The sequence below is a fragment of the Bos javanicus genome, chromosome 15 (assembly GCF_032452875.1).
Source record: "Bos javanicus breed banteng chromosome 15, ARS-OSU_banteng_1.0, whole genome shotgun sequence".
Taxonomy (NCBI): Eukaryota; Metazoa; Chordata; class Mammalia; order Artiodactyla; family Bovidae; genus Bos; species Bos javanicus.
Genome location: NC_083882.1, coordinates 43,977,475 through 44,003,561, shown reverse-complemented (window position 1 = coordinate 44,003,561; position 26,087 = coordinate 43,977,475). Strand labels below are relative to the sequence as shown.

The 26,087-nt window shown below is 45.6% G+C and overlaps 1 protein-coding gene across 6 annotated transcripts in view; it reads right to left on the bottom strand.

The window, feature by feature from the left end:
• The window catches only part of TRIM66 (tripartite motif containing 66), a 64,037-nt gene that overhangs the window by 28,180 nt on the left and 9,770 nt on the right, over window positions 1–26,087 (bottom strand). For 2 of the 6 annotated variants that reach the window (XM_061440865.1, XM_061440869.1), the window contains exons 2-10: window positions 25,489–25,610; window positions 22,165–22,240; window positions 13,554–20,673; window positions 7,195–7,298; window positions 5,343–5,490; window positions 4,255–4,387; window positions 3,816–3,932; window positions 2,036–2,150; window positions 1,352–1,498 (exon numbers count right to left, since the gene is read on the bottom strand). In XM_061440865.1, the coding sequence (XP_061296849.1) occupies window positions 1,352–1,498; window positions 2,036–2,150; window positions 3,816–3,932; window positions 4,255–4,387; window positions 5,343–5,490; window positions 7,195–7,203 (669 nt within the window). In that variant the 5' untranslated portion in view covers window positions 7,204–7,298; window positions 13,554–20,673; window positions 22,165–22,240; window positions 25,489–25,610. Of the gene's footprint in view, window positions 1–1,314; window positions 1,499–2,035; window positions 2,151–3,815; window positions 3,933–4,254; window positions 4,388–5,342; window positions 5,491–7,194; window positions 7,299–13,296; window positions 13,332–13,553; window positions 20,674–22,164; window positions 22,284–25,488; window positions 25,611–26,087 lie in introns of those variants that run through there. The other 4 variants (XM_061440867.1, XM_061440866.1, XM_061440868.1 and 1 more) reach the window with 4 other exon arrangements.

Genomic DNA, 26,087 nt, shown 5'->3' with positions numbered 1-26,087 from the left:
GCAAGAATACTGGAGTGGGTTACCATTGCCTTCTCCAGGAGATCTTCCCGACCCAGGGATTGAACCTGGGTCTCCCACATTGTAGGCAGACGCTTTACTGTCTGAGCCAACAGGGAAGTCCTTAATGACTATTTAAAATCTTTACTTCTCTCCTGAATGTCATTTACCCAATGTCTAACCCTCTGATTATCACTGCTTACTTCATAGAGGGTGAAGGCAAATTCCCTCAAACTTGTATCCCTCCTATCTCCAGACTTAACTACATTATACTGACATCTTCCCATCCTTCAATCTCAGAGAAAAGAAGCACCTCTTGTTTAAAGTCAACCATTTCACTCTAGATCCCACTTCCATCTGCTTTCCCAGTATGCTTCCTCTACCACACATCTCTTCTATCTTCAACTTCTTCTCCCAAATAAACATGTGCAAATGTTTTCCTTATTTTAAAAAGTATCCCCAACCCTGTCTCCTTCTCAAGCTACCTTATTTCTCTGCTTTTCACTAATTCCTCTACTTCCTCACCTCCCATCCTCAATCCCTCATCTAGCTTTTGACCTTTCTACTTTGCTGGAGAGAAAAGCTGCTGGAGTGTCTTTCAAAGGTTATACCAGGGGCCTCCTGATTCTGAGATCTCAAGGTTTCTCTTCACTACTCATCCTCTATCACCTATGTAGCAATGATATCATTGGTCACTTAAAAATTTGAAGCTCTCTGTTAAGTTTTGTGCACCACATTCTCTTATTTCTCTGCTGACTTCTGATGGTTGCTTCTCATCTCCTTCACTCATCTCCTTCCTCTGTCTGTGCTGAAAATGAGGGCATTTCCCTGGGTTCCAGATCTGTTATTTTCTTCTTTCTTCACATACTTTTCCAATACCACCCAAATACCAGGGACTCACACATCTTTCTCTCTCTCTCTCTAACCCTGACTTTTCTTCTGACTTCCAGACCCATCTATCAAAACAGATTTGGGACAGCTCCCTTTAGACGCCCTACAGGCCCCTTAGATTCGCAATATCCAAATACAAACCTCAACAACTCTCTCAAAAGTTCTGCTCCTTTTCCTGGGCATCACCAATCTCTTAAGCCCAACACTTCAATGTCATCCTCCACTCCTCCTTTCCTCTTAGGCCCCATTTAAACCCAACTTCCTAGGGAATGTCCAGCACACTTCTAGTATTAACGTCTGGAGCCATGACCTGAGGCAGAACTACAGAATTTCCTAGCTGAGTTGCCTGGAGGAAGGCAGGTCTATTCCAGCACCGGGGTCCTTTGCACTGTGAGGTTTGGTAAAAGATGGTTTTCACTTACTAACCCAAAGTCAGTGATTGAGGAGTTGGAGTTCTTCTTACCAGCTCTTTGCTGAAAAGGAAAGGGATGCTGGTTTTGCTGCAGACAGCCCAGTTAATGAAATTCTGCACGTGCTCAAACTGGCGGTTGAGAACCATGATGCTCTGTAACTGCTGCTCCAGCTTCCGCTTCCTCTCATTAGTGATGCCCTGGGTACAGAGAGAGAAGACAGAGTCCCTGGTCCTATTCTTGGACTGCAAACCACATGCTTAAGAAGTCTAGTGGCCTGTGTGCATTAGTGTAAACACAAATGGAATCAGATGAAACTGCAGCCCTGAGAAGAGGACATGGCTGCTGAGGGACGGAGGGAGGGAGAGAGAAAGGGTAGGTAGATTTTACAGTGCAAATAGGAATAAACGATAAATGACTGAGGAAATGAATGTCTAGATTTCTTGGGCATAGCTCGTTTCATGACTCTTTCAAGGCCATAAACCTACAAAGTCCAATAAGGCAATTGCCTTACTGCCACAGCGTTAATGGGAGTTTGATCTGATTTTCTAAGCCCTTAATGAGCCAACTTCCCAAAATTAGACAGGACATTTTAAGATACAGGGAGTAGCAGAGAGCTGTGGAAATTGCACATCTGAATTCTAGCTCAGGCATCTCTGAGCCATGAGACATATTTGATATGTGCCTGGTTTCTGCCCCAAGGAGAGTACAGAACCTAACCCTCTGTTCACATATACCTCCAACTCCTCTATGAGCCCATTGGCCTGTTTGTTCAGTTCATTCATCAGAACCATCTTGGCCATTTTGATCTGGTTTTCCACCTTCCTGTGCTGGTGCTTCACCTCAAAAATCCTGCAAACAACAGGAGGAAACACAGCATGGTGAGCCCTTCCCTCCAGGCCTACAACAGCCTACAGACAGCAAACGTAACAGCCTGCAATGTGGACGCTTTCTACTGAAATCAGGGACCGGCAGGCACCAAATATAAAGAAATAAGAACCTTTCTCCACCATCCATCCTGCCCTTTGTACAACCCAGCCCACTTGATGTAAGTGGGCCAATGGCCCGAAGTTCAACTCATTTTTCTCTCAACAAACTACAGGTCCATCCCCAGGTCAAGTCAATAGCTCATCAGTTCACACAGCACTAGAGGCAGGACAGAGAGAGTGAACACAGATACGACTTCATGTAATTTCTTATTTTATTAGAAGGGGGAATACTCTACTAAACAGCGTCATGCAGTGAAAAGAGCCTAGGTAGAGACAGAAAGTAGACTAATGGTTGTCAAGGGCTGGGGATGCTGCAGGGTGAATAGGGAGTGACTGCTAATGTGTATGGGTTTCTTTCTAGGGTGATAAAAATGATATTTTAAAAGTAGACAGTTATAATTGTTGTATGACTCTATGAATATACTAAAAAACCCACTGAACTGTACATTTTATAAAGGAAATTTTATGGTATAAAAATCATATTTTTATATCTATATATAAAAATTATATAAAAAATATAAAATTTCCCTTTTAAAATGTACAATTCAATAGGGCTTCCCTGATGGCTCAGTTGGTAAAATATCCACCTGCAATGCAGGGGACTCAGGTTCGATCCTTGGATTGGGAAGATCCCCTGGAGAAGGGGATGGCAACCCACTCCGGTATTCTTGCCTGGAGAATCCCACGGACAGAGAAGCCTGGAGGACTATAGTCCATGGGGTCACAAAGAGGTGGACACGACTGAGTGACTTTCACATCATAATAATGGTTGTACAACTCTATGAATATGCTAAAAAAAAAACAACCCAATGAATTGTACGTTTTAAAAGGGCAATTTTATGGTATATAAATTATATCTCAGTAAAACCATTAAAAAAAAAAAAAAGGCTTTGAAGCCACGCAGATTTAGCTTCTAAACCCAGCTCAGTCTCTGACTAGCTGTGTGATCTCAGATAAGTCACCTAATCTCTCTGAACCTTACCTTCCTCATCAGTAGAATGAAGATAACCCCTGACTCAAAGAATTGTAAGAACTGCTCAAAATGATGCATGCATGATGCCCAATCCAATGCCTGCCATGTGATCCTCTCTCAGTACCTGCTTATTTCTCTTTCCACACAAAATACTGATGATTTCATATCATGTATAGATGTATAAGGAAAACATCAGGAAAGGAGTGATAAAGGATAGACTGCCACTGACTTGTACTCACATAATAAGCAGCCCTCTCTTCTCCAGTATCCACTCTGTGCCCTTGTTCTTAAGCACCTATCTTTGGTCAGTTCATGGTCATGTTCAGAAGGCAGGCACTTACCCCAGGTTCACTGTGATCATCCTCACCTAGCTTGGCTCCATTCACCAAGAGATGACCCGTAACCCCCTCCCTGGCCCTGAGACCTCTAAGACCAGGACATACGCCTTCTGGGACATATGCCAGTGTCTGCATGTCCACTCCATCCTGGTCCTGGGACCCAGGGTGAGAGGAGGCAGAGCATCTCCAGTGTAGGCAAGGGGCTAGCCGATGCTACCTGTCCTCAATTTGCTTTGCAGATGTCTGTAGACTGGATTTCTTATGTGCCACCTGTGTAGTCACACTTTCCAGAAGCATCCTTTGGTTTTGCAAAACTTCTTCAAGATGCCTGCACCTAGAGGAGGAGGCAGAGAAAAAAATGAGGAAGACCAAGTCTTATTCTGAGCATGCCAGCTAAGCAAGAATCCCCACAATGCATTGCCTCAGTCAGGCCCAGGGAGGCTGGGGTTACATCTAGGGAGTCAGAGACTCTTAGCCCTTCAGGGCTTCTCCAGAGAAGCCCCACACAACAGAAGAGAGAAAACCTTCAGCCAGGCCTGGGGACTGAAGGCTGGCTTAAGCAGGGAGAGGATTTCCATGCACTGGGAACCCAGCACTCTCACAGGTAGAGAGTCCAGAGCCCTCCCAAGTTCCCTTGGGCAGCCACCCTGCCCCACCTGTGTTCTTTGTGTTCCACCATGAGGCAGCTATGGCATGTAAGCACATCACAGGTCTCGCAAAACAGCTTGAGAACTTCCTGCGTGTGTAGAGGACAGTACAAGGCGAAGTCTCCAGAACCACCATTCACTCCTGCCAGAGAAGATGGAGAAAGTGGGCATGTCTTGCTCAGGAAGACCTCTTAAGTTAGCTCCACTGAGCACCCTCAGCCTTCTATGGACACAGGGAAGATCCAGAGCTAGAGGGAAGGTGGTGCAAAAGTGACCCTCTCTCTGGGCCAATGAGGTTCCAGGAACACAATGAGGAAGGTGGGCTTACACTGGCCAGATTTACACAGTTGTCCAGAAATAACACACCATCAAGCCCCAGGCGTCTCACCATCTGCTGAGCCTGAGGAAGGTGCCTGCTACTAGCTGCACATGGATCTCCTGCAGAATAGTGAGTCCTTCCGAACTTAACCTACACCTCCTCATTGGCCATGATTCTGTTACGGTGGGGCTGAAACAGCTGCCCAATCCAGACTGAGGCTGAAACCAGCTACCTAGATCAGATCACATGGATCATAAACTTTGGTTCCTGTCTGATGAAGGTAAACTTCATCAGAACTTCAAGGCCACAGTTCAAGGGCCTTGAGAAAAGACTTTGAAGAAAATTGTCACTTAAAACAGATGGTGCTGGACAGATAAATGGACAAACCCTGATCCTGGATGTTGAATTAATCAAGTAACTAAACAGAAGTGGGGTCTGATTTTTCTAAACAAAGGTGAAAGACAGTGAACTCAATTAGCTGCCACAGTAATTCAAGACTTTTCCTCCCCGCACCATCTCACTCACAGTCACCTACTCCCCACACACCACCTGCCCCAGCCTGGCAACAGGGAGAGCCTGGAGTGAAGGCACACTGTGCTGTGACTCTGGAGGAAACAGCTTTTCTTTCGGAAAGGCTCAGAGACCACCCCTTCTCTCACCCCCAGCAGGGAAACAAGGGCAGAGAGCTCTTCTCCAGAGATTTTGTGGTTTGGTACTACTTATGGGGCAGGGTGTAGGGGGCAGGGTGTGTGAGCTAGTGGAGGGGAGGGAGTGATACCTGGAGATCCCTTCTGGGTCCGGGAAAAGAGCGGGCCCCCAGGGGCCGGGCCATGCCGGTGCTCCTCCGTGCAGGAGCTGCAAAGCCAGCGGTTGCAGTAGGTACAGAGGATGTGAGCTGCCCTCTTCTCCTTGCACTCTGAGCAGTTCTAGGAGTAGACAGTTCTGGAGTTACTGACAGCGTCTTCATCATTTGGACCTGCTTTTATGAGTGGTAAACACGCTAGGGACTGGGGAGCCACAGAACTGTTCCTCCACTATTTTGGAGTGTAGTCCATTCTGGAGAGCTGCCTGGGAGGGACACATGGGGGTGCATGAGGGAAAGCATGTGACTAAGAGCAGTGGCCTCAAGGCCTATTCACACAAATCCTGTGTTGCAGCTGAGGATATGCAGATAAATAAGGCAAGGTTCCGCTCTCAAGGTACACAGCCTGGACAGTGTGGCAAACACTCAGTGGGTTATGCTGTGATGAAAGGATGTACCAAGTGCTAAGGAAGCAAAGCGAGGTTTCCAGGAGTTCCATCTAGGAGAGGCTAGGAAAGGCCCTCCATAAAGAGGTGACATTTGAATTGGATACTGAATGATAAGTAGAAGTTCACCAGGCAGACAAGGGAGGAAAACGTAAAGCACAGGCAAAAGCAAAAATTTCAACATGCTGCAGAGAAGAAGAAACTGTAGCTGTATGAGTGCACAAAAAGATGATCATAAATAGCCAGGAAAGAGTACGACAGACCAACTCTCAGAGCTGTGTTTCCACTACTGGGGTTTGCCAGGACCAAGAATCTCTGGCCTTCTCCTGGTACAAATGTTCATTCATTTGGTCAGAAAATATCATGGAGGGCTGATATGAGAGATGAAAAGAAGATTTCTGAAAAATTAGCCTGTCTGCACTGAATACTACAGGCCACCAAACTGATGTGGATTCTGACAGCTTTGTCCTCACCCTGGGATCTGACAAACCCACAGAAAGAAAAAGAAAAGAGGAGAAATGTAGGTTTTACTAACTAAACTATTAATTCCTTGAGGGTAGATACATGGGTCTCTGTCTCCCTAGTACTCAGAACAGGCCCTGGCATATATGTCAGACATTCAGTAAGAATGTAATACAGGAGCAAGTAAGTAAGATGGCAAATGAATAAAATGCAGTGGCAAGGATACCCCAGTGGAGAAAGAATGAGAAAGGATACTAGTCAGTAAGTGGTGTGAAATTTCAGAAACTCAGGGAAAAGGTATTAGTTGTTAAATACAAGCAAAACTCGGAGAAGGCAATGGCACCCCACTCCAGTACTCTTGCCTGGAAACTCCCATGGACGGAGGAGCCTGGTAGGCTGCAGTCCGTGGGGTCGCTAGAGTCAGACCTGACTGAGCGACTTCACTTTCACTTCTCACTTTCATGCATTGGAAAAGGAAATGGCAACCCACTCTGGTGTTCTTGCCTGGAGAATCCCAGGGATGGGGAGCCTGGTGGGCTGCCGTCTATGGGGTCGCACAGAGTCGGACACGACTGAAGCGACTTAGCAGCAGCAGCAGCACAAGCAAAACTGATGAACCTATCTAACCCAGGCTGGTGAATGAGTTTTAGCTTGAGTATTGGGAGGGTGGAGGGAATAAAAGCTTAGTGGTCATAATTTCCAGTAAAAGCTATAAGAGAGAAAAAAACACACTCATTTTGCTTCCCCAACTGAAACATTTTGATTCTCTTCTGGATAGAAGGATGGATGGATGGATGATTAGGTAAACTGGTGGAAGGGTAACAAGTAAGATAGAGTGATGGGTGGACAGACAGACTTATGGACAGGGTCACACAGATTTCTGAAAAGGATTAGCTGCTTCTTTGCTTGTCCTGACTTACCCTCACCATCTTGGATTGCCCAGAAGAAAAGCACTGCAGCAGAAAATGTTCAGTTACATCCCTGGTAATGTATACTCACTCACACCCAGGACAGGAGATGAGCTCTGGGAGAAGAGGGCAAAGACAGCACAGTCAGGGCAACATGGCAGGTTATACATAAGACCTAGACACAAGGCTTTCTAATACACAACACCCAGGTATGTACCAAAACCATCTGTGCCCAAATGAAGTATGTTTGATGCCATAGCCTGCACTTACCATCAGGGTACTCTGGACATGAGCAACCTATTAGAGGCCTGCCCTACAGACCTCCCCACATCCTCAACTTTGCCTGATCCTACATCTCTTTCCTTCCTACAAAACAGAGGCCCAACCCTGCTCCCGTTGTGATAATCAGGTGCCTTCCCGCTGCTCCCACCCTTCATTTCACAGCCCTGAGAGCCCAGTTCCCACTACTGGCTAAGTTCAAAGGGGTCAGTTTAGCCCAGGGCAAAGCTCCAGCCATTTATACTACTGTGTAGGAGAATTTCTTTAGAGATTTCAAAGCTAGAGCTTTCAGAAAGTTCTAGCCAGAGAAAGGCAAGGACTGCCTGCCTGCTCATCTAGGAGATACTCTTCTCTTGTAACAACCAAGACTAACTGGTCTGCCCCTGGGGCTCAAAGAGGTTTTGCTGCGCCTTCTCCACACAGTCCATGCTGGGTGTACTTTCACCCCTGAACATGAACATCTGGTCCTACCTCCCTCTCTCCAGAGAAATGCAGCAGTCTCCAACACATTCGTCAGTGTTCCTGAACTATATAAGCAGTGTGACACTGCCACCCTGAAGACTGCAGTACTTCAGGTCCACTCCGTAAGTACTTGGCCCACTGAGGGCAAGGAGACGAGCTCCTGAGGGCCAGGTGCCTGTGCCCAGGGATGAGGACAACCTGGCTGGCTTGGTTGTGATGTAGGGGCTGGCTTTGCCAGTGATGTAGCAATAACACCACGGTCTTCTCTGTTTCATATCACCAAAATGACACAATGGCAGTTGCTCTAGAGTTGCAGGCAGACAAACAAGTCCAAACACCAGGTTTACCACCCAATGACCTTGGTTGGGCAAGTCACTTAATCTCACTTAACTCCTCAGTACACCAGTTTCCTTCATATGCAAAATAGAAAGGGAAAACAAGAGTTGCTGGGAGGACTGAACTAAACCATACTTGAGAATTCACATAATCCTCCACGAATGCTAACTTTGAATTCAGAAGATTTCTCATATCCCATTTATTGGAAGACAATAACCTTAATTATCAACTCTCCCATGTGATGAAAGTCAGATAGTCTGAGAGACTGAAAAAGTGGCCACAAATTCTTCCCCTCCTGGTGTCCATGCCCTTGCAATCCTATCCATTAAAAGTAGAGTCTTCAAAAAAAACTGTAGTCTATTCTCTCTCCTTTGAAGCTAGGCTGCCCTCATGACCCGCTTTGGCCATCAGAATGCAGCAAAAAGGATACTGAATAAGTTCGAAGCCTAGACCTCAAGTGGCTTTATATGATTCTGCTCTCCGTCTCAGAACGCGAATACTGCCACACGAAAAACAACAGGTTAGATAGCTGGGAGATAAGAAACCATGTGCAGTGAGGCCTTAGTTGTCTCAGGTAAGCCACCTGAAGCCAAACAAGCCAGGGAGCCCCAACACACCCACCAACTGTGCACAGCAGAGATTAGCAGGCCCAGCGCAGCCCAGCAGAACCACCCAGAGTATGCCAGCCCAAACTCTCAGCCTGCAGAATCATAAATAAAGCTTGGTTATTGTTTTAACCGCTAAGATTTGGAGTGGCTTTCGATGCAGCAAAAGGTAACTGATATATCCCAGAAAAATCAAATCTACAAAATCATGCAAAGCAATAGTTTACTACTGCTCTTCTCCTCACCTACCACTCCTCCCTGCCAAAAAAAAAAAAACCCCTCCCCTAGCCTCCGCAGAGCCACGGACTTAATGACAGAGCTGGATCTGCAATCTCCTGGATACTTTTCTGCCCGTCAACAGACGTGAAAAGGATGTTTTGCACAGGGAGCATAATCCAGGGGCATCATGCAACTGTCCCTCCCTTCCACTTGGCTGGTCAGGGAAGACCCTCCTCATTTCCCCCCAGGTCAGAAATGCTGTTCTAATTGTTGAAAATAATTTCCATAAGGCTTCCAACTCCCTGGTAGCAGATGCTCAAACATTAGTCATAGTAACACAGTCTCATTAGCATGATGAGAAAAAGAGAAATAACTGAATAGATCAGACAAGGCCTCATCACATCCTGTACCTCCCATGGCCAAAATCCTTAGCTTGTGGCTCAAGGCCCTTTCCACACTGGCTTCAACTCTTTCTAGTCTCATCTCTAGCTTCACCTGCCACACATCCTATGTCCTTGCCATGCCAAATACCTCTGCTATCCCCTAAATGCACCAAATCTTTGCATAACTCTTGTGTTTGTGAAAGTGTTTGTTTCCTCTCCCTAAAATACTCTTCCTTGCTACCCCACTCCTATTCAGATAAACTCCTTCCTATTCATCCTTCCAAACTGGTTTGAATGTTCTAGCTTTGAGAAGCAAGGTTGATTTCCCTTAGGAAGAATTAATTATTCCCTCTTCAGGGTTCCCACAGTACCCTGAACATCCTTCTAATATAACATATATCACATTGCATTTTAACTATCTGTTCATATGTCTACATACAAAAATAATCCACAATTGACACTAAAAAATATTGCATGATTTTTAGCATATTCAACAATTATGTTTCTTTCCAGTTTGAGTATTCCATGTGTATTCCTTGCACTCGCAGCCAATGAAAGTAGAAAAAAGCCATCTGGAAGTTTTCTGGGTGGTGGAAAAAACCAGCCCAGGAAAATAAAGGAATCAGGTCTGATTCAGAGCAGAGGTGTCGGCCCTAGGAAAGGCTGTGAATTGGGAGATGTAGGTTCCAGGTTCAAGACTGTCAGTAACTGTGCAACCTGAAATCAGTGACCCCTTTTCTCTGAATCACACTTTCTACACCCTTAAGTGAGAGAAATGGGACTAGCAGGGAAGTACGGGTTACCAGGCTTCCCTGGTAGATCAGACAGTAAAGAATCTGCCTGCAATGCAGGAGACCTGGGTTCGATCCCTGGATCGGGACGATCGCTCTGGAGAAGAGAATGGCAACCCACTCCAGTATTCTTGCCTGGAGAATCTCATAGACAGAGTAGCCTGATGGGCCACAATCCATAGAAGCACAAAGAGTCAGACACAACTGAGTGTGACTAACACACACACACACACAGATTTCTCAACCCTCCTCCTCTGCAACTACGCTTCAGAAATAAATTCCCCTGGGCAAGATGGGAAGAGACAGACCACCCTTGCCAGCAAGTCAGGGACAGGCTTGTGGCTGAGGGAGGCCTGGACCGAAGAGCTGCTCCCGTCTGAAGAGGGGCTGCTGCAGCTGATAGCAGAGCTGGAGAACCGCAGCGGCAGCAGCACCCAGGTTCCAGGATAGCTGTAGGGCCCAGAGTAGACATGGAGGACATGGGCTCTCTTTGTGTCATAACTTTTGCCCAGAAATTCTTATCATCCCTGAGGAGGTCCGTAACCTTCCTAAGCCCCATCAAGCTGTGTCAACCTTGAGCTTTTTGTTTTTTAAAGAAGATTCCCCATTTTTCAATTAGAATACCAAAACAAAGTTATTTTTTTGACAACCGGAATACATGAACTCCTAGAGCTGTGCATATATATAAAATGACCAAATATCAACTTATAATATTTAACATTTAGTTTTAATACAGTTTATAATATTTAATTTAGTTATTTAAATCACAAATTACATAAAATATTTAGATATATTGCTTTCATTTTTCTACTTGAATTTTTCAAGCGACAGCATTGAGCTTTTATTTCATACAGAGGAACATCCGTTCTGAGAAATGGAGGACCAGGGCCCAAAAGCCACACAACCATCCCCAAAGGAGGTGACGCTTCTGCTTCCAGAGTGAGTGAAGAACTCACAGGTACCAGAGGTCTTCTGAAAACTGAGGCTGTTCAGTCCCTCTGTCACAAGCGTGAGCACTTCTGGGCTCTGGGAGGGTAAAGCATATTATTCTTTTACCACCACTCCCTATATTAGGCACTTTACAGGTTTATTTAACTGTCAATCCACCACACAGAGGTAGGCATTATCCCCATTTCAGAGTTGGATAGACTGAGGCTTCAAGAAGTTGTCACCTACAGAAGATCACAGAAAGTAGGGGCAGAACTACAACTGGAACCCAAGTCTGTCCACCTCTAAAACTCACCCCTGCCCATGTCGCTATACTCCTCTCTAATTCAAGTGTTTGGAGAAGGAAATGGCAATCCAACCCAGTATTCTTGCCTAGAGAATGCCATGGACAGAATTCCATGGACAGAAAGCGACTACACTTTCACTTTTCACTGTCAACTCAAGTGTAAACAAGGGAATTTTAATTTTTTAAATTAACCAAAAAATTTGATTATAAGTAAAATATTCCATAATAATGATCAAACTCTAAAGATGATCTGGACGCAGCTTTGAATTTGAAATCCAGGAAGAGCTGGGAGACAGCCCCAGCGATGCTTATAGTTTTAATAAATATGATATTTGAGAAAAGGCAAATGAAACAGAGTTTTTCTGCCTAGAAAAATAAATCTAGGGGCAGTTTCATTCTGTAGATGAGTGGTTCTCAAGCTCTGTTACGTATTTGAATCATATGAGGCACTTTTAAACATCCTGATGTCAGTCCACAGCCCATGTCAATTAAATCAGTTTCAGGAGATGGGAGCCAGGCAGCAGTATTTTTTTAAATTCCCCAGGAACTTTACAGGTTGATTACAATGTACAACATTACAATGTACAAATTTGAGGACCACTGCCATAGAGTGAGTATCCCTTCCCACTGTGGCTGAGCCTGATAGACCGGCCCCTGTATCTCAGCAGCTGAGAAAGACAGGCTCACCAGTCTTGAAGAGGCTCCAACAAGTTAAGAAAGATTCTGAGTGCAGTTGTTATGTATTTCCCCTCTGGCAGAGAAGAGAAAAGGGCAGATGCCCAACAGACAGAAGGGTATCCTGACCCCGGGTCCCTGGAGGACACAACTTGCCTCCCCTAAATCCCAGCTTCACAGAAAGACCCATCAGCAGACTTAGGGTGCAGCCTGAGATCTGGCACTACAACCACTGCTGCTGCCTAGAGAGCACGACAAGCCCAGAACTTAGCGAGGTAGCAAGGAAGGTGGGCCAAGAGTGGGTAGTCTACCTCAGATATGAAGGGCAGTGCCAAGGCAACCTGGGCATGGGGCCGGGATGGGAGAGATGGGAGAGAATTCCCAAAGAGGTCTCAGAAAACTAGCACTGGGTCAGCCCGGCCCAACAGGCACGTGCACATAAGCCTGAGCTCAGTGCTAAGCAACCCTCTGAGGGTTAAAAAAGCCCGTCATTCTAAAGCTCTTGGCCAGGGCTCCCTGAAACTTTGCAGCTGGGACCCACGCTCTGACTCCAACAGAGCAGTGGCATCGTCTGGAGAAGACTGATGCTCTACTGCCAGCTCTCACCTGTAGAACCAAAGTTGCACAAACCTAGCTTCCAGACCTAGCTTTTTCCACTGTTCACCTAAACAATTCCCTCACCATAAAGATGGTGACACAGAGGCCCAGAGAGAGGGAGGGACATAGCTAAAAAACACCACAGGTCCCTGTAAACCGTAGACGGTACCCTGAACCACTGAGCGGTTCCTGATTACATCTGCAGCCACAAGTAAGACATTCTACCTCTCTATACCTCTACCACATGTTATACAAGGAAGAAAAAACTCTCCAGTTGTATCCTCTGGCAGGCTGGCCCTCCTCACTAACCATTCCTGCTCTCCCAACCAAGGCAGCCCCAGGGTACTGGGCATCAGCTAAGGCCCCCACCACATGAGCCCCCCAAAGCCTTCCTCTAGCCCAAAGCTCAGAACAGCAGCATCACCTTTAAGAAACATGTTGCACCCACTCCCCAGATGCCCCCTCCCTGCTAGAAAGACAGATTTCGATCCTAAGGTGATTCTTCTCCTGCCCCTGGCTGCCAGCAGGCTTACCTGTGGCGCCTGCTGCCCTGTGACTACAGCAACACCTGGGGGAGAAGTCAGAAGAGCGACAGGTGAGCCCACCACAGGTCCCAAAGGATGGTGCTTACCAAGTGCCCAGGAACACCCACCCTGCACGCTGCAGCCAGCTGGGCTACAGGGCCTAAGCCTCGGGGAGCTGGGTACTGGGTGGGGAAAAGGGAGCAGCCTGAGTCCTTTCCTCCTTTCCCTGATGCATCCTCAGCCAGGGCTGCGTTTCTCCAGCTCACCTGAGACGCTTCTGCAAGAAAGGGCTTGGTTGACTCCTCCTGTTCCTGTTTATCTCGAAGGCTCTGCAGTATTTTTCCCAAACTGAACAGCGAGAGGGAGACCTCAGAGAGGCGACTCTCTTCCTAGCTGCATCTCCTTCCTAATCCTCTGGGTGCCTTGGAACAGAAGCTCAGAAGGAAGAAAACGAGATTTTCAACTTTCAGGAACTAGCTCTGTCGCCCTCTGCATAGCTCAGGAGGCCATCATTCCCAGCCTTTTAGGACTCGATCCAAAAATCCTTCAGCCCTCCATGTTCCCCAAAATGACAGTGCTCATGTGTGGCTGGAACCTGCCCCGATCCGGCAGCTCATTTAAATAGAGCTCATCACAACAACAGTGTTGGTGGAGAAGTGAGTAGCTGCAGGGCCCTGGGGACCCCCTGTTTATACGTAGGAAGAATGATGCAATCTGGGTATCAAAATAGCAATCCAGAATGGAATAACAGGCTCACGCAGCAGCGGTGCCGGCACAGCCAGAGCTCAAGTTGACACACTCTGTCAGCCCCACACTACTGCAGCACGCAGATGCCAGGCACACACTCTCACCGCGGCGTTCTAAAAATCAGCAGGAGCCCAAGATAGCCCTCCATGCCCCCGGCACAGAAGGAGGGTGGGGGTGAGGGGGCTTCGACAGACATTAAAATCTGTCTCCTACACACTCACCTGCTCCTGCCACTTCACCTGAAGTCCTTATCCTGTGACGTCACAGTCAGTTGCCATAGTGACCAAATGTCCGTCACAGCAGAGGATTAGGACTTCAGATGGAGAAGACACACATTTGCAGCGCACAAAGGTCCTGAGAGGTGTCCCTGGCAGCCAACCCTCCCCCTCCCCCCAGGGAGATACAGTCACACACAAGCTGGGAGAGAAACAGAGAGGAAAAACAGGGTCAAGTTAGAGGGAAGATATGAGGATGGGTCAAGACTACGAGTCCGGGATAATTGCAAAATCCCAGAGTACAGGAAAATTTTCAAGAGCACAGAGGGAAAGTGACAGGAATGAGCTTGGAAAGACTGGCAGGAGAGTATGCTCCTGAAGAGCCCTGCCTGCTGAGCCAAGGAGCCTTTATCCTAAAAGCAGAGGCCACCCAAAAAGGTTCTGAAGACTGACAGACTGGGCTTATGACTGCCTTGATGGACTAGGGCTTCCCTGATGGCTCTGCCTGCAATGTGGGAGACCCGGGTTCGATTCCTGGATGGGGAAGATCCCCTGGAGAAGGTAATGGCTACCCACTCCAGTATTTTTCCTGGAGAATCCCATGAACAGAGGAGGCTGGTGGGTCACAGTCCATGGGGTTGCAAAGAGTCAGACATGACTGAGTAACTAACACTGATGGACTGGAGAGGGGAGTGGGGAGTAGGGAAGAGGTTTAATGGGAGCCTAAATGAGGACAGAAATGGAAAGAAAGGGACAGAAGAGTTGTTTTGAAGAGAACCAATAGCACAAGACCAAAGTGGGATGATGAGCAGAATGGTGGTGTGTGTGACAGAAAACACGGACAGGCAGCCATGAACAGACAAAGGCAGCAGCAGGAGGAAGAAGGACCTGTATTTTACTTCCTCTGGCATCCATAGCCTCTTAAAAAGATCAGGCCTCATTCTGCCTCACTGGACCAATGATTTACAAATCTGGAGGGTTTATTAGAAACACCCTATCGACCAAACCCAAATCTCCTGGGTGTGGGTACGGGACCAGGAATCTATATTTTTAGCAAGTTTCCAAAATAATTCTTAGGCATCCAGATCAGATACATATATATAGATAGATAGATAGATAGATATCTGTATCTATATCTCCCAGGTGGCACTAGTGGTAAAGGACCTGTCTGCCAATGCAGAAGACATAAGGAACGACAAGGGTTTGATCCCTGGGTCGGGAAGATCCCTGGGTCGGGAAGATCCCTTGGAGAAGGGCATGGCAACCGACTTCAGTATTCTTACCTGGAGAATCCCATGGACAGAAGAGCTTGGTAGCCTATAGTCCAAAGGGCCACAAAGAGTCCGACATAACTGAAGCAACTTAGCACACACATCCAGACCAGCACTGGTTCAGGGGACCAGAAATGCTGAACCCGTTGCCTGGACAACTACAGTAGCCTCCTAGCAGGTCTTTCTATATCCAGCCTTGTTTCCTCTAATCATTCTTCTCAGTAAGCCTGAATGATTTTTCAAAAATACAGATTTGATTATATTCCACTGACCCCAAATCTTCAATGTCTCCGTACTGTCTACCGAATAGCCTAAATTGGTTAAGATCCTTTTGTTTGGAAAGGAAATTTGGCCCTATATTTCCTTTCCAAACAGAGTTCCTACTTCTCTCCTTCAAGTAATCCTATATATGTGCCAAACTCCCTTCTGCTCCTCCTGCTCTCCCCTCCCTGCACCTCATCCTAACATAGTGTTAGCATGTTGCCTGTGATTCCCTTCCATATCTTTTGGCCCTGTCTGGCTCCTATGCTGCTGCTGCTGCTGCTAAGTCGCTTCACTCATGCCCGACTCTGTGCGACCCCATAGATGGCAGCCCACCAGGCTCCCCCGTCCCTGGGATTCTCCGGGCAAGAACACTGGAGTGGGTGGCCATTTCCTTCTCCAAGGTATGAAAGTGAAAAGTGAAAGTGAAGTCGCTCAGTCATGTCCGACTCTTAGTGACCCCATGGACTGCAGCCTACCAGGCTCCTCTGTCCATGGGATTTTCCAGGCAAGAGTACTGGAGTGGGGTGCCATTGCTTTCTCCAGCTCCTATGCAGCTATTTCTATTTGATGCCACCCACAGGTTCAAATTCACCCAATTTCCCCAAGCAGAGCCTAAAACAAGGGTCAGAAAACTAATTCATCTGTTTTTGTAAATAAACTTTTATTAGAACACAGTCATGCCCATTTATTTTTATATTGTCTATGACTGCTTTTGTGCTGCAGTGACAGAGTTGAGTAGTTGTAACAGAGCCTCTATGATGTGCAAAGCCCCAAATTACGTCCTGTCTATACAGAAAAGGTTTGCTGATCCCTGACCTAAAGCAACAGCTACCATGTTTCAGTCTCACCCTTTGGGGTTCAATTCCCATAATGGGGAACCTACTTATTCCAAAGCCAACTGCCATCCCTGTGTGCTCTAGTTCTGCTGGGTCACATTTCAGCTAGATCTTCAGTTTGGGGGCTTCTGTGTTGGCTCAGATGGTAAAGAATCTGCCTGCAATGCAGGACACTGGGGTTCAATCCCTGGGTCAGGAAGATCCCCTGGAGAAGGAAATGGCTACCCACTCCAGTATTCTTGCCTGGAGAATCCATGGACAGAGGAGCCTGGCGGGCTACAGTCTTCTGGGGCCGCAGATAGATGGAGATGACTAAGCTAGCACTTTCACTTTGGGAGGATGTAACTTAACAAGGAAAGGGCATTTCAGAAGAGGGGGCACTATAAACAGAGGATAACAGATGATAAAGTGTGAGGCCCTGTGGGGAATGAATGCAAAGCCCATGCAGAAGAATGACAGATGAGGCTTTTTGAATAAAATTAGTGCGGGGTCAGATAGGGAAGAGCCTTAAAGGCCATGGCTAAGCTTCTGTTCTGGACTACAAGCAGTTAAGAGCCCTGTAGGTACTAGAAATAGGTACTAGAAACTCAGGCCCAGGATAGGAGAGAGTGGTCAGAGTCGAAGCCAGAGGATTTGGGAGCATAACCCACGGAGGCACTATGTGAAATAAGGTCAGGCAGGGGGATCCAGGGACTGTGAATCAGAGCTAGGTAGCAGATCTGAGCCAAGAGTCGGAACCTGCGTGTAACAGCTAGGTGACAGATACAGGCTGGAGATGGAAGAGCACACGCTCCTAGGAACTGCCTGACTGTGAAATAAGGTTTTTGTGTCAAGAAAATACCCGTAGCAGAATGCAGAAAGTACGGGTATGATGAAACTGAGCTCATCTCACTGAGTGGCACCTCTATCTCTTTTCACTCCCTATCTCAAGAGTCAATCCAGGAACTGATGCACGAACACACTCTATGCAAGGCCACTGTCCCAACTTCCAACTGGGCCTGGACTGAGGAATGGTGGGGGAACCAAGGGCAGCACCCTACTCTAGGTCTGTGGTTCCTACTGTCCCTCAAGCCCAGACAAGCCCTAGATTGACAGTCAAGGGAGCTACCTGAATTTTTTTTCTTTGCTCTGTAAGTGACCGATTATGTGACAGCAGAATTCTAGAACTTTCTGGAATTCTGATGTCCCATGTACTAAATGAGGGGTTAGAGATACACTCTTATAGGTCTTTCCTGCTCTCCAGCCATCACAGCAGTCAACAATGACTGGTCTCTCTTAAATGAGAGAGTTCCAGCAGACAAGAGGCCTCTCCAAGACCCTGTCCATCAATCACATCTACCTTGAACTCCCTCTCTAGCTATAGCCTTCCAAGTAGTCCTGGCAGCAGAAATACATCCCCCAAAACACAGCCTGCCTCCTTCCTGTCACCAGGGGAATCACTCTCCCAGTAACGGTACTGTTCTGAGGTACCAGTGCTACTCCCAGGGCCCTAGAGAGCCAATTAATGTGAGGAAAACTGTTGATGAGCTAAAAAAAACTATCCTGCTGATAGGCCTCCAGCACTCCGGGTTCTGCACCTGCTGCACACGCGGCTCAGCAGCCTGCCTTCCACCTGGGAAGCTTGGGTCACTGCCCACACGAGACCCCACAACGGTTGCACACACTGTTCATCACCTGGAGTGAGCAAGCAGCAGTCATCTCACCTGCCAAGCTTCTGTTGCTGAGACCTCACCCCTCCCCTGACTCCCACCTCCCACTCTCACCCCAGGCCATTAGAGCCCCTCCAGCTCATTAAGATAAGTACCATTTCCCTCTCTGACTCTGAGGTTGTAGCATCTTGCATCAGGTCCCTCTCTTTGCATCTTCCCAAAGCCCCAAGGCCTGCCCATGAAGGGACAGAGCTTGCTCCCCCTTTCAGCATTTGCAGTTTTCAGGGGGTATGCTGTTACCTGTCACTAGCTTCAGGAAGCAGGAGGCTGTGGTGATTATTTGGTGTTCCTAGAGCTCTTCAAGTCCAGTCCCAGAGAATACCCAGGATCACCCAGTCAATTAGTGTCTAGACCAAGCTACAGGGCCCATGACTTCCAGACCAGGGTCTCTGTCCCTACCTAGACTGCATCTACCACATTGATACTGGGAAAAGTAAGATACCAAACAAGGAGACTGGAATCTAGACCTCAGAATCAAGGTCTCACATCTAGAATTTGTCTTTTATTAGATTTGAAGAGAAAGATTAATGTTCCTTTTACTTACACTGGGAAGGAAATATACACTTAATAGCCTTCCTCTCCTAAAATAACAAATATAATCATAAGTGTGTGTGTGTGTGTGGGTGCACACACACGTTAGTCACTCAGTTGTATCTGACTCTTTGTGGCCCCATAGACTGTAGCCCACCAGCCTCCTCTGTCCATGGGGATTCTCCAGGCAAGAATCCTGAAGTGGATTGCCATCCTCCAGGGGATCTTCCTGACTTAGGGATTGAACCCAGGTCTCCTGCATTGCAGGTCTATTCTTTACCATCTGAGCCACCAAGGAGTCCCAGAACCATAGGAGCCCTGAAAATTTTGAAAACAGACCCAGCATATAGTAAAGAGTTTCAGGCATGCCAGCTTCCTTCAGAGCTTGCTACATTTATTTAAAGTATCACTTGGGGACTCAATGGCCAACTTTCCAGGTAGAATTTGATCTGGGACCATTTTCAAACATACTTAAAAGCAAACAGTCCCAAGTAGATAGTCTCATTGGCTGAGTAGACCCATTTCCAATATCCAGCCTTCCCAGAACCCGCCACGCCAGCCATCTCACAGCACAGCTGAGACAGTGTGTGCTCAGCATACTACTGCCTTTGCTTTGGTCCCCATCACTAGCTTTCAAAGACCTGGTCCCGCTGGTTTCCTCAGGGCCTAAGACCTGATGTAGATCCACTTCCTAGTGTGATGGAGTTGCTGGGGAGAATTTCAACTAGGCTGTGACTGCATTGATGGAAGATCTGTACCCAGTATCTCAGGCTGCAGGATTGGGTCTTTCCTCAGATTCTCCCTTGAGTCTCTCCATTAGCGCAGTAATTCCAGTGGGTGAGGAATCTCCCCCTGAGCAAAGCGCCATAGTGCAGATCACAAGCTCCAAAGGTGGATGAACCTGAGTTTGACTCGACCTGACCTGACACTTAGTAGTTATTCAGTTCAGTTCAGTTCAGTCATTCAGTTGTGTCCGACTCTTGGCGACCCCATGAATCACAGCACGCCAGGCCTCCCTGTCCATCACCATCTCCCGGAGTTCACTCAAACTCACGTCCATCGAGTTGGTGATGCCATCCAGCCATCTCATCCTCTGTCGTCCCCTTCTCCTCCTGCCCCTAATCCCTCCCAGCATCAAGATCTTTTCCAATGAGTCAGCTCTTCACATGAGGTGGCCAAAGTATTGGAGTTTCAGCTTTAGCATCATTCCTTCCAAAGAACACCCAGGGCTGATCTTCTTTAGAATGGGACTGGTTGGATCTCCTTGCAGCCCAAGGGACTCTCAAGAGTCTTCTCCAACACCACAGTTCAAAAGCATCAATTCTTCGGTGCTCAGCTTTCTTCACAGTCCAACTCTCACATCCATACATGACCACAGGAAAAACCATAGCCTTGACTAGATGGACCTTTGTTGGCAAAGTAATGTCTCTGCTTTTCAATATGCTATCTAGGTTGGTCATAACTTTTCTTCCAAGGAGTAAGCATCTTTTAATTTCATGGCTGCAGTCACCATCTACAGTGGTTTTGGAGCCCCAAAAATAAAAGTCTGACACTGTTTCCCCATCTATTTCCCATGAAGTGATGGGACCAGATGCCATGATCTTTGTTTTCTGAATGTTGAGCTTTAAGCCAACTTTTTCACTTTCCTCTTTCACTTTCATCAAAAGGCTTTTTAGTTCCTCTTCACTTTCTGCCATAAGGGTGGTTATCATCTGCATATCTGAGGTTATTGATATTTCTCCTGGCAATCTTGATTCCAGCTTATGCTTCTTCCAGCCCATCCTTACATAATCACAATTCCCAGGTTTTTCATCTGTAAAATGGGGATAATACCTATGTTAGAGGGTTGCTGTGAAGTTTTCTAGAAAAGATAATACAGGCATAAATACTCCACATAGCCTCTGCCAACCAGAAGATGCTTGATAAACATGATCTGCACCTCACAACTTGAGGAATAGAAAGGGGCAGTGTCACAACTGGAAAAAGTTTTCCTTTCAGACAAGAGCCATGGATATTTTTGTGGACCCATTGCTTATCACCTGTTCAATAAGTATTCACTTAAGCCCTCAACCGGTGTCAGGTTCTGTGTTGGACGTGGCATTGCAGAGATGCAAGGCACAGTTCAGCTGAATGAGAAGATGCCCACTTCATGCCCTCCCCCTGTGCTGAGCCCCACTGCAAACATGCAGGCCTGGGGAGGCTCCACTGAGGGATTAGAGTTGAAAATCAGCTGGTAAGACCCTGAGCTCAGGCATAGTCCTGCTTCCATTCAACACGGCAACTGCTTGGCTGTGCCCAACAACCAGGAGGAATAGATTTATGGAAATGGACTCATCCCCATGCCACGTGGCCCCGTGTGTCTGGAGGCGTTGAAGCTAAGGGCCTATTTAATTCTTCAGCCTCTGTCCATCTCCCCTGCTAACCCTCTACCTATTCCCATATGTGACATTTGAAAATCACAGATTGGCAGAAGTAGGATAAGCCTTTTAGCAAGTCTGTAATCCTACTCTGCTGGATAAAGTGGAGGTGCTAAAAGCTCTTTCCAAAGAATGAGACTCCCAAAGCCTGGCTTCTCAAATTAAGGATCAGAAATCTAAGTTTAGGTATTGGGTATCTCACTGGACTTGCCCGAACTAGGTGACATCTCTGCTTTTCATCAGTCAGCTCATTTGGGTGCCATTTGTTTAGTCCTTCAGAAAACACTTACTGAGCAACTGATATCCACCAGTCCTTGTGCACTGAGAACCTCCCAGAGTTATTGCTCCTTTGCCTAAACTAAAGAGTCTTTCCTTCACATTCCTACAACACTGTATTATTATCTGCCCTTCAATAGAATATGAGTTCCTTGAAGGCAAGGGCCTGGTCTTTTCATCTCAGTGCCCTAAATACCATAAGGCCTGGTACATGAAAGTCAGTAACTACCAAATGAACCAACAAATAGCCCACAGCAGAGAATCCTAAAACCTCCAAGTAGCAGAGGAAGCTTATTCTACTCTGACCCACAAATGCAAATATGGAAGGTAACAACAGCCTGGCCAGACCATAGGACATACTAAATAATGAAGATGCAGCATATTCAAGAAATGGCCTGACTCCAAATCAAGCATATTCACATCTAACAGATTTTTCCACTTCAGTTTCACAAGTTCTAAATAATAGCATTTTTTTCACATTTCTTGGTCTCTTACTATATCCAAGGCATATAGTACAGAATGTTTTCTGTGTATGTTCTCACTTACTCTTCATAACAACCCTATAAATTAATTACAATTAGTATCTCCATTTTACAGGCAGGAAAACTTACCAAACTATGCAACTATTAAGTGGCAGGTAGATTAGGACTTGGGTCATCCCAGGTGACTCAATGGTAAAGAATCCACCTGCCAATGTAGGAGACACAAGAGATGTGGGTTCGAAGATCCTCTGGAGAAAGAAATGACAACTCACTCCAGTACTCTTGCCTGGAAAATTCCATGGACAGAGAAGCCTGTCAGGTTGTAACCCATGGGGTCACAAAAAGTGGGACACGATGGAGCAACTGAACACACACGCAGACTAGAACTCACACTAAGATGCCCAGATATACTGACACCAAAGCTTATATTTTCATTCTTTCTTGTACTTAGAATAACTTGGCAACAAACACCATGATTCTAATAATTGTCATTAGTATGAATTTAGTTTTGTAACTTTTGTTATTGCTGTTCAGTTGCTCAGTCATGTCCAACTCTTTGAAACCCCACAGACTGCATGCCAGGCTTCCCTGTCCTTCACCATCTCCTGAAGCTTGCTCAAACTCATGTCCATTGAGTTGGTGATGTGATCTATCTATCTCATCCTCTGTCATCCCCTTCTCCTCCTGTCTTCAATCTTTCCTAGCATCAGGGTTTTTTCTAATGAATCAGCACTTCTCATCAGGTGGCCAAAGTATTAGAGCATTCAGTTTCAGCATCAGTCCTTTCAATGAATATTCAAGGTTGATTTCCTTTAGGATTGACTGGTTTGATCTCCTTGCTGTCCAGGGACTCAAGAGTCTTCTTCAACACCACAGTTCAAAAGCATCAATTCTTCGGCACTTAGCCTTCTTTACAATCCAGCTCTTACATCCATACATGACTACTAGAAAAACCATAGCTTTGACTATACAGACCTTTGTCAGCAAAGTAATGTCTCTGCTTTTTAATAAGTTGTCTAGGTTTGTCATAGCTTTTCTTCCAAGGAGCAAGCATCTTTTAATTTCATGGCTGCAGTCACCATCTGCAGTGATTTTGGAGCCCAAGAAAATGAAGTCTGTCACTTGTTTCCACTGTTTCCCCATCTATTTGCCATGAACTGATGGGGCCAGATGCCATGATCTTAGTTTTTGAATGTTTCTGATTTTAGAGTCAAACAGTCTTGAGATATGTATAATTAGTTCATGGTAGAAATCTTAAGTGAGACCAAAGACCTAAACATGAGAGTTAAAACTATAAAGCTCTTGGAAGAAAACACAGGAGGGAAGTTTTATGGCAATAATTTCCTGGGTATGACACCAAAAGCACAGACGACAAAAGACAGGTACGTGGGACTTTAAAATTGTAAACTTTCAATGTGTTGATAGCACACTGTCAACAAAACAAAAAGGCAACCCGTGGAAAGGGAGAAAATATTTGCAAGTCATTTATCTGATAAGGGTCTAGTGTCCAGAATATATAAAGCTGTCATACAACTCAACAAAACACTGATTTAAAAATGGGCAAAACTTGGAACTAACAACATTGTAAATCAGCTATGCTCCAATAAAATAATTAAATTTTTTAAAACACACAAAACTGAAACTCTATATCATGAAACTATTCTCCATCCCCTCCTCCCTGCACCCTTGGCAATCCCCATACTATCTTTGTAAATTTAGCTACTTTACGTACGTCATGTAAGCAGAATCATAGAACATTTGTCTTTTTGTGACTGGCTTATTTAATATAATGTTCTTAAAGGTCATTCATGTTGTAGCATTTGTCAGAATTTCCTTCCTTATTAAGGCTGAATATTTCATTTCATGTAGATACCACATTTGTTTATCCATTCATCTGTCTAGGGACACGTAGGTTCCTTCCACATTTGGTTGTTGCAAAGAATGCTGCTATGAACACGGGCACAAAAATATCTCTTCTAGTCCCTGTTTTTAACTCCAGAAGTGGAATTGCTGGTAATTCTATTTTAAAATTTTTTGAGGAACCACAATACTGTTTTCCAAGGAATCTGCACCATCTTATATTCCCACCAACAGTGCATAGGATTGCAATTTCTCCACATCCTCACAAACACTTGTTATTTCTGTTCTTTATTTTAATAGCAGCCATGCTAAAAAATGTAAGGTCATATCTCATCATGGTTTTGACTTGTATTTCCCTAAATATTAGTGATATTTGGAGAATGTCTATTCAAGTTCTTTGCCCATTTTTACATTGGTGAGTTGTACGAGCTCTTTACATATTCTGGATAATAATGCAACAGTGCTGGAACTTTTAAGACATATTTGATTCTCCATTTTTATAAATTTAACTTACTGTATTTCCAAGAGTTAAGTTCTTTAGAATGTTTATTTGCTAGACAATTGAATTATTTTTTAAAAAATTAATTTATAAAAGCAAATATTAGCTGTAAATATGTTCAAATATTAATGAAAGGTCCTTTTAAAGTGACCGTTAAATTTTCTCTATTAATAAATAGAATAAGATTTGTAAGTTAAAATTAAAAGCTTAGGGGAGAACTAAGTTTAAGTGGTTAAGTTTAAAAATCACATATTAATTAAAAAAATCTAAGTAGACCATATCTTTTCTGTACTCCAAACTCTCAACAGAGAACTAACAGAGGTTAGGTAGCTTGTCCAAGGTTTAAAAATCTCAAAATTCAGATCTCAAAGTACCTGCAATGGTCTAATGCCTCAGATAACCTAGACCTGTGCTACAAATCACTTTTAAAATACTGCAGACAACAAAACAAACAAAAATGATGATGTTTTTAAATGCTGTCAACTGATTTGGCTTTTTCATGGCACAAGTTCATTCAGCAGACACTCAATGCACCAATGCAACATGCCTTGTTCTAGAATAATGAAATGAAGGGACCTGGCTGCTGTCTCCAAGGACTTCACAGTTCTCAATGAGATTGTCTCCTAGGAAACCTGACGTTCAGAAGAAAGGCACAAGCTCCTCCCTGTAGTAGGAGGGGGGTTCACCATAGATGGTGAATGGTTCATTAGTCAGTGCAAGTCTGTTCAAAATCTTTTCCTGACTGACCTGAGGGGCCCACCTATTCTTCCCCTGCTTCAGAAGTTTAGTGGGTCAGGACATATCCTCTCCTTCTGGGGAGGCAGCCAAACCCTGAATCAAACTCTCCAGGTTTCTTAGTCTGCCACCAATTTAAGGAAATCCCAACATGAAAAATCCTAGCCTACAAAACAGATCTATTAAGCAGCAAGAGGATTTGCTTTGTCTCACAGATTCCCTAAAGAGTTGCTTTCAGCAATGAGTATCCCATGGGCTTTTAAATTCTGATTCTTTCTACACCTGAAACTCAATTCCTATGAAATGGGAAAAGAGCTGTTTCAGAGATGGAGGTGAACCTCTGGTGCCTTTGTACTTACCATCTGGGACAGTCCCATTGAACCCCAGCAACGTGCTCTAGCTCCTGGATCAAGCACTGGAAGCAATTCTTACAGAGCAAATGCTAACAGGGTAGAAGCCAGGCACCAACACTGTGCAGGTCCTGTTGGCACAACGAGCAGATCAGTGTCGCCTCCATCTGTCTGCTTCTGTTTTTCTGGTGCATTAGTGACTGCCCCATAAAGCTCATGCCTGTATCTGTGCCCACACATGTGCCCAGAACTGGGGCTTTTCCATTAATATTCTCAAGTGTGAAGTAGTGTATAAAGCAAACCAAGCTCTACTCCCTATAAGTGTAGCACAAAGCAGAGTGATTTACTTCTTTGGGAAAAGGGCTGGAAAGGACACAAAAACCAAGGCCTCAGAAGTCCACGCTATGTCTGTCCCTAGAACTGGAGGCTCACGTCCCGCAACGGGAACAGTCCGAACTCTCACTTGGGCCCAAAAGACAGTCCCGGATTTCTGCCGGGAAGACAAAGCATGGAGGGGTCTGCTAGGTTGTGTGTGTCCTACAGGGTTGGTTTGGCTTCAAAAATGTCCCAGATACTTCTGTGCTTCTCTTATCAATGGACAAGCTTGA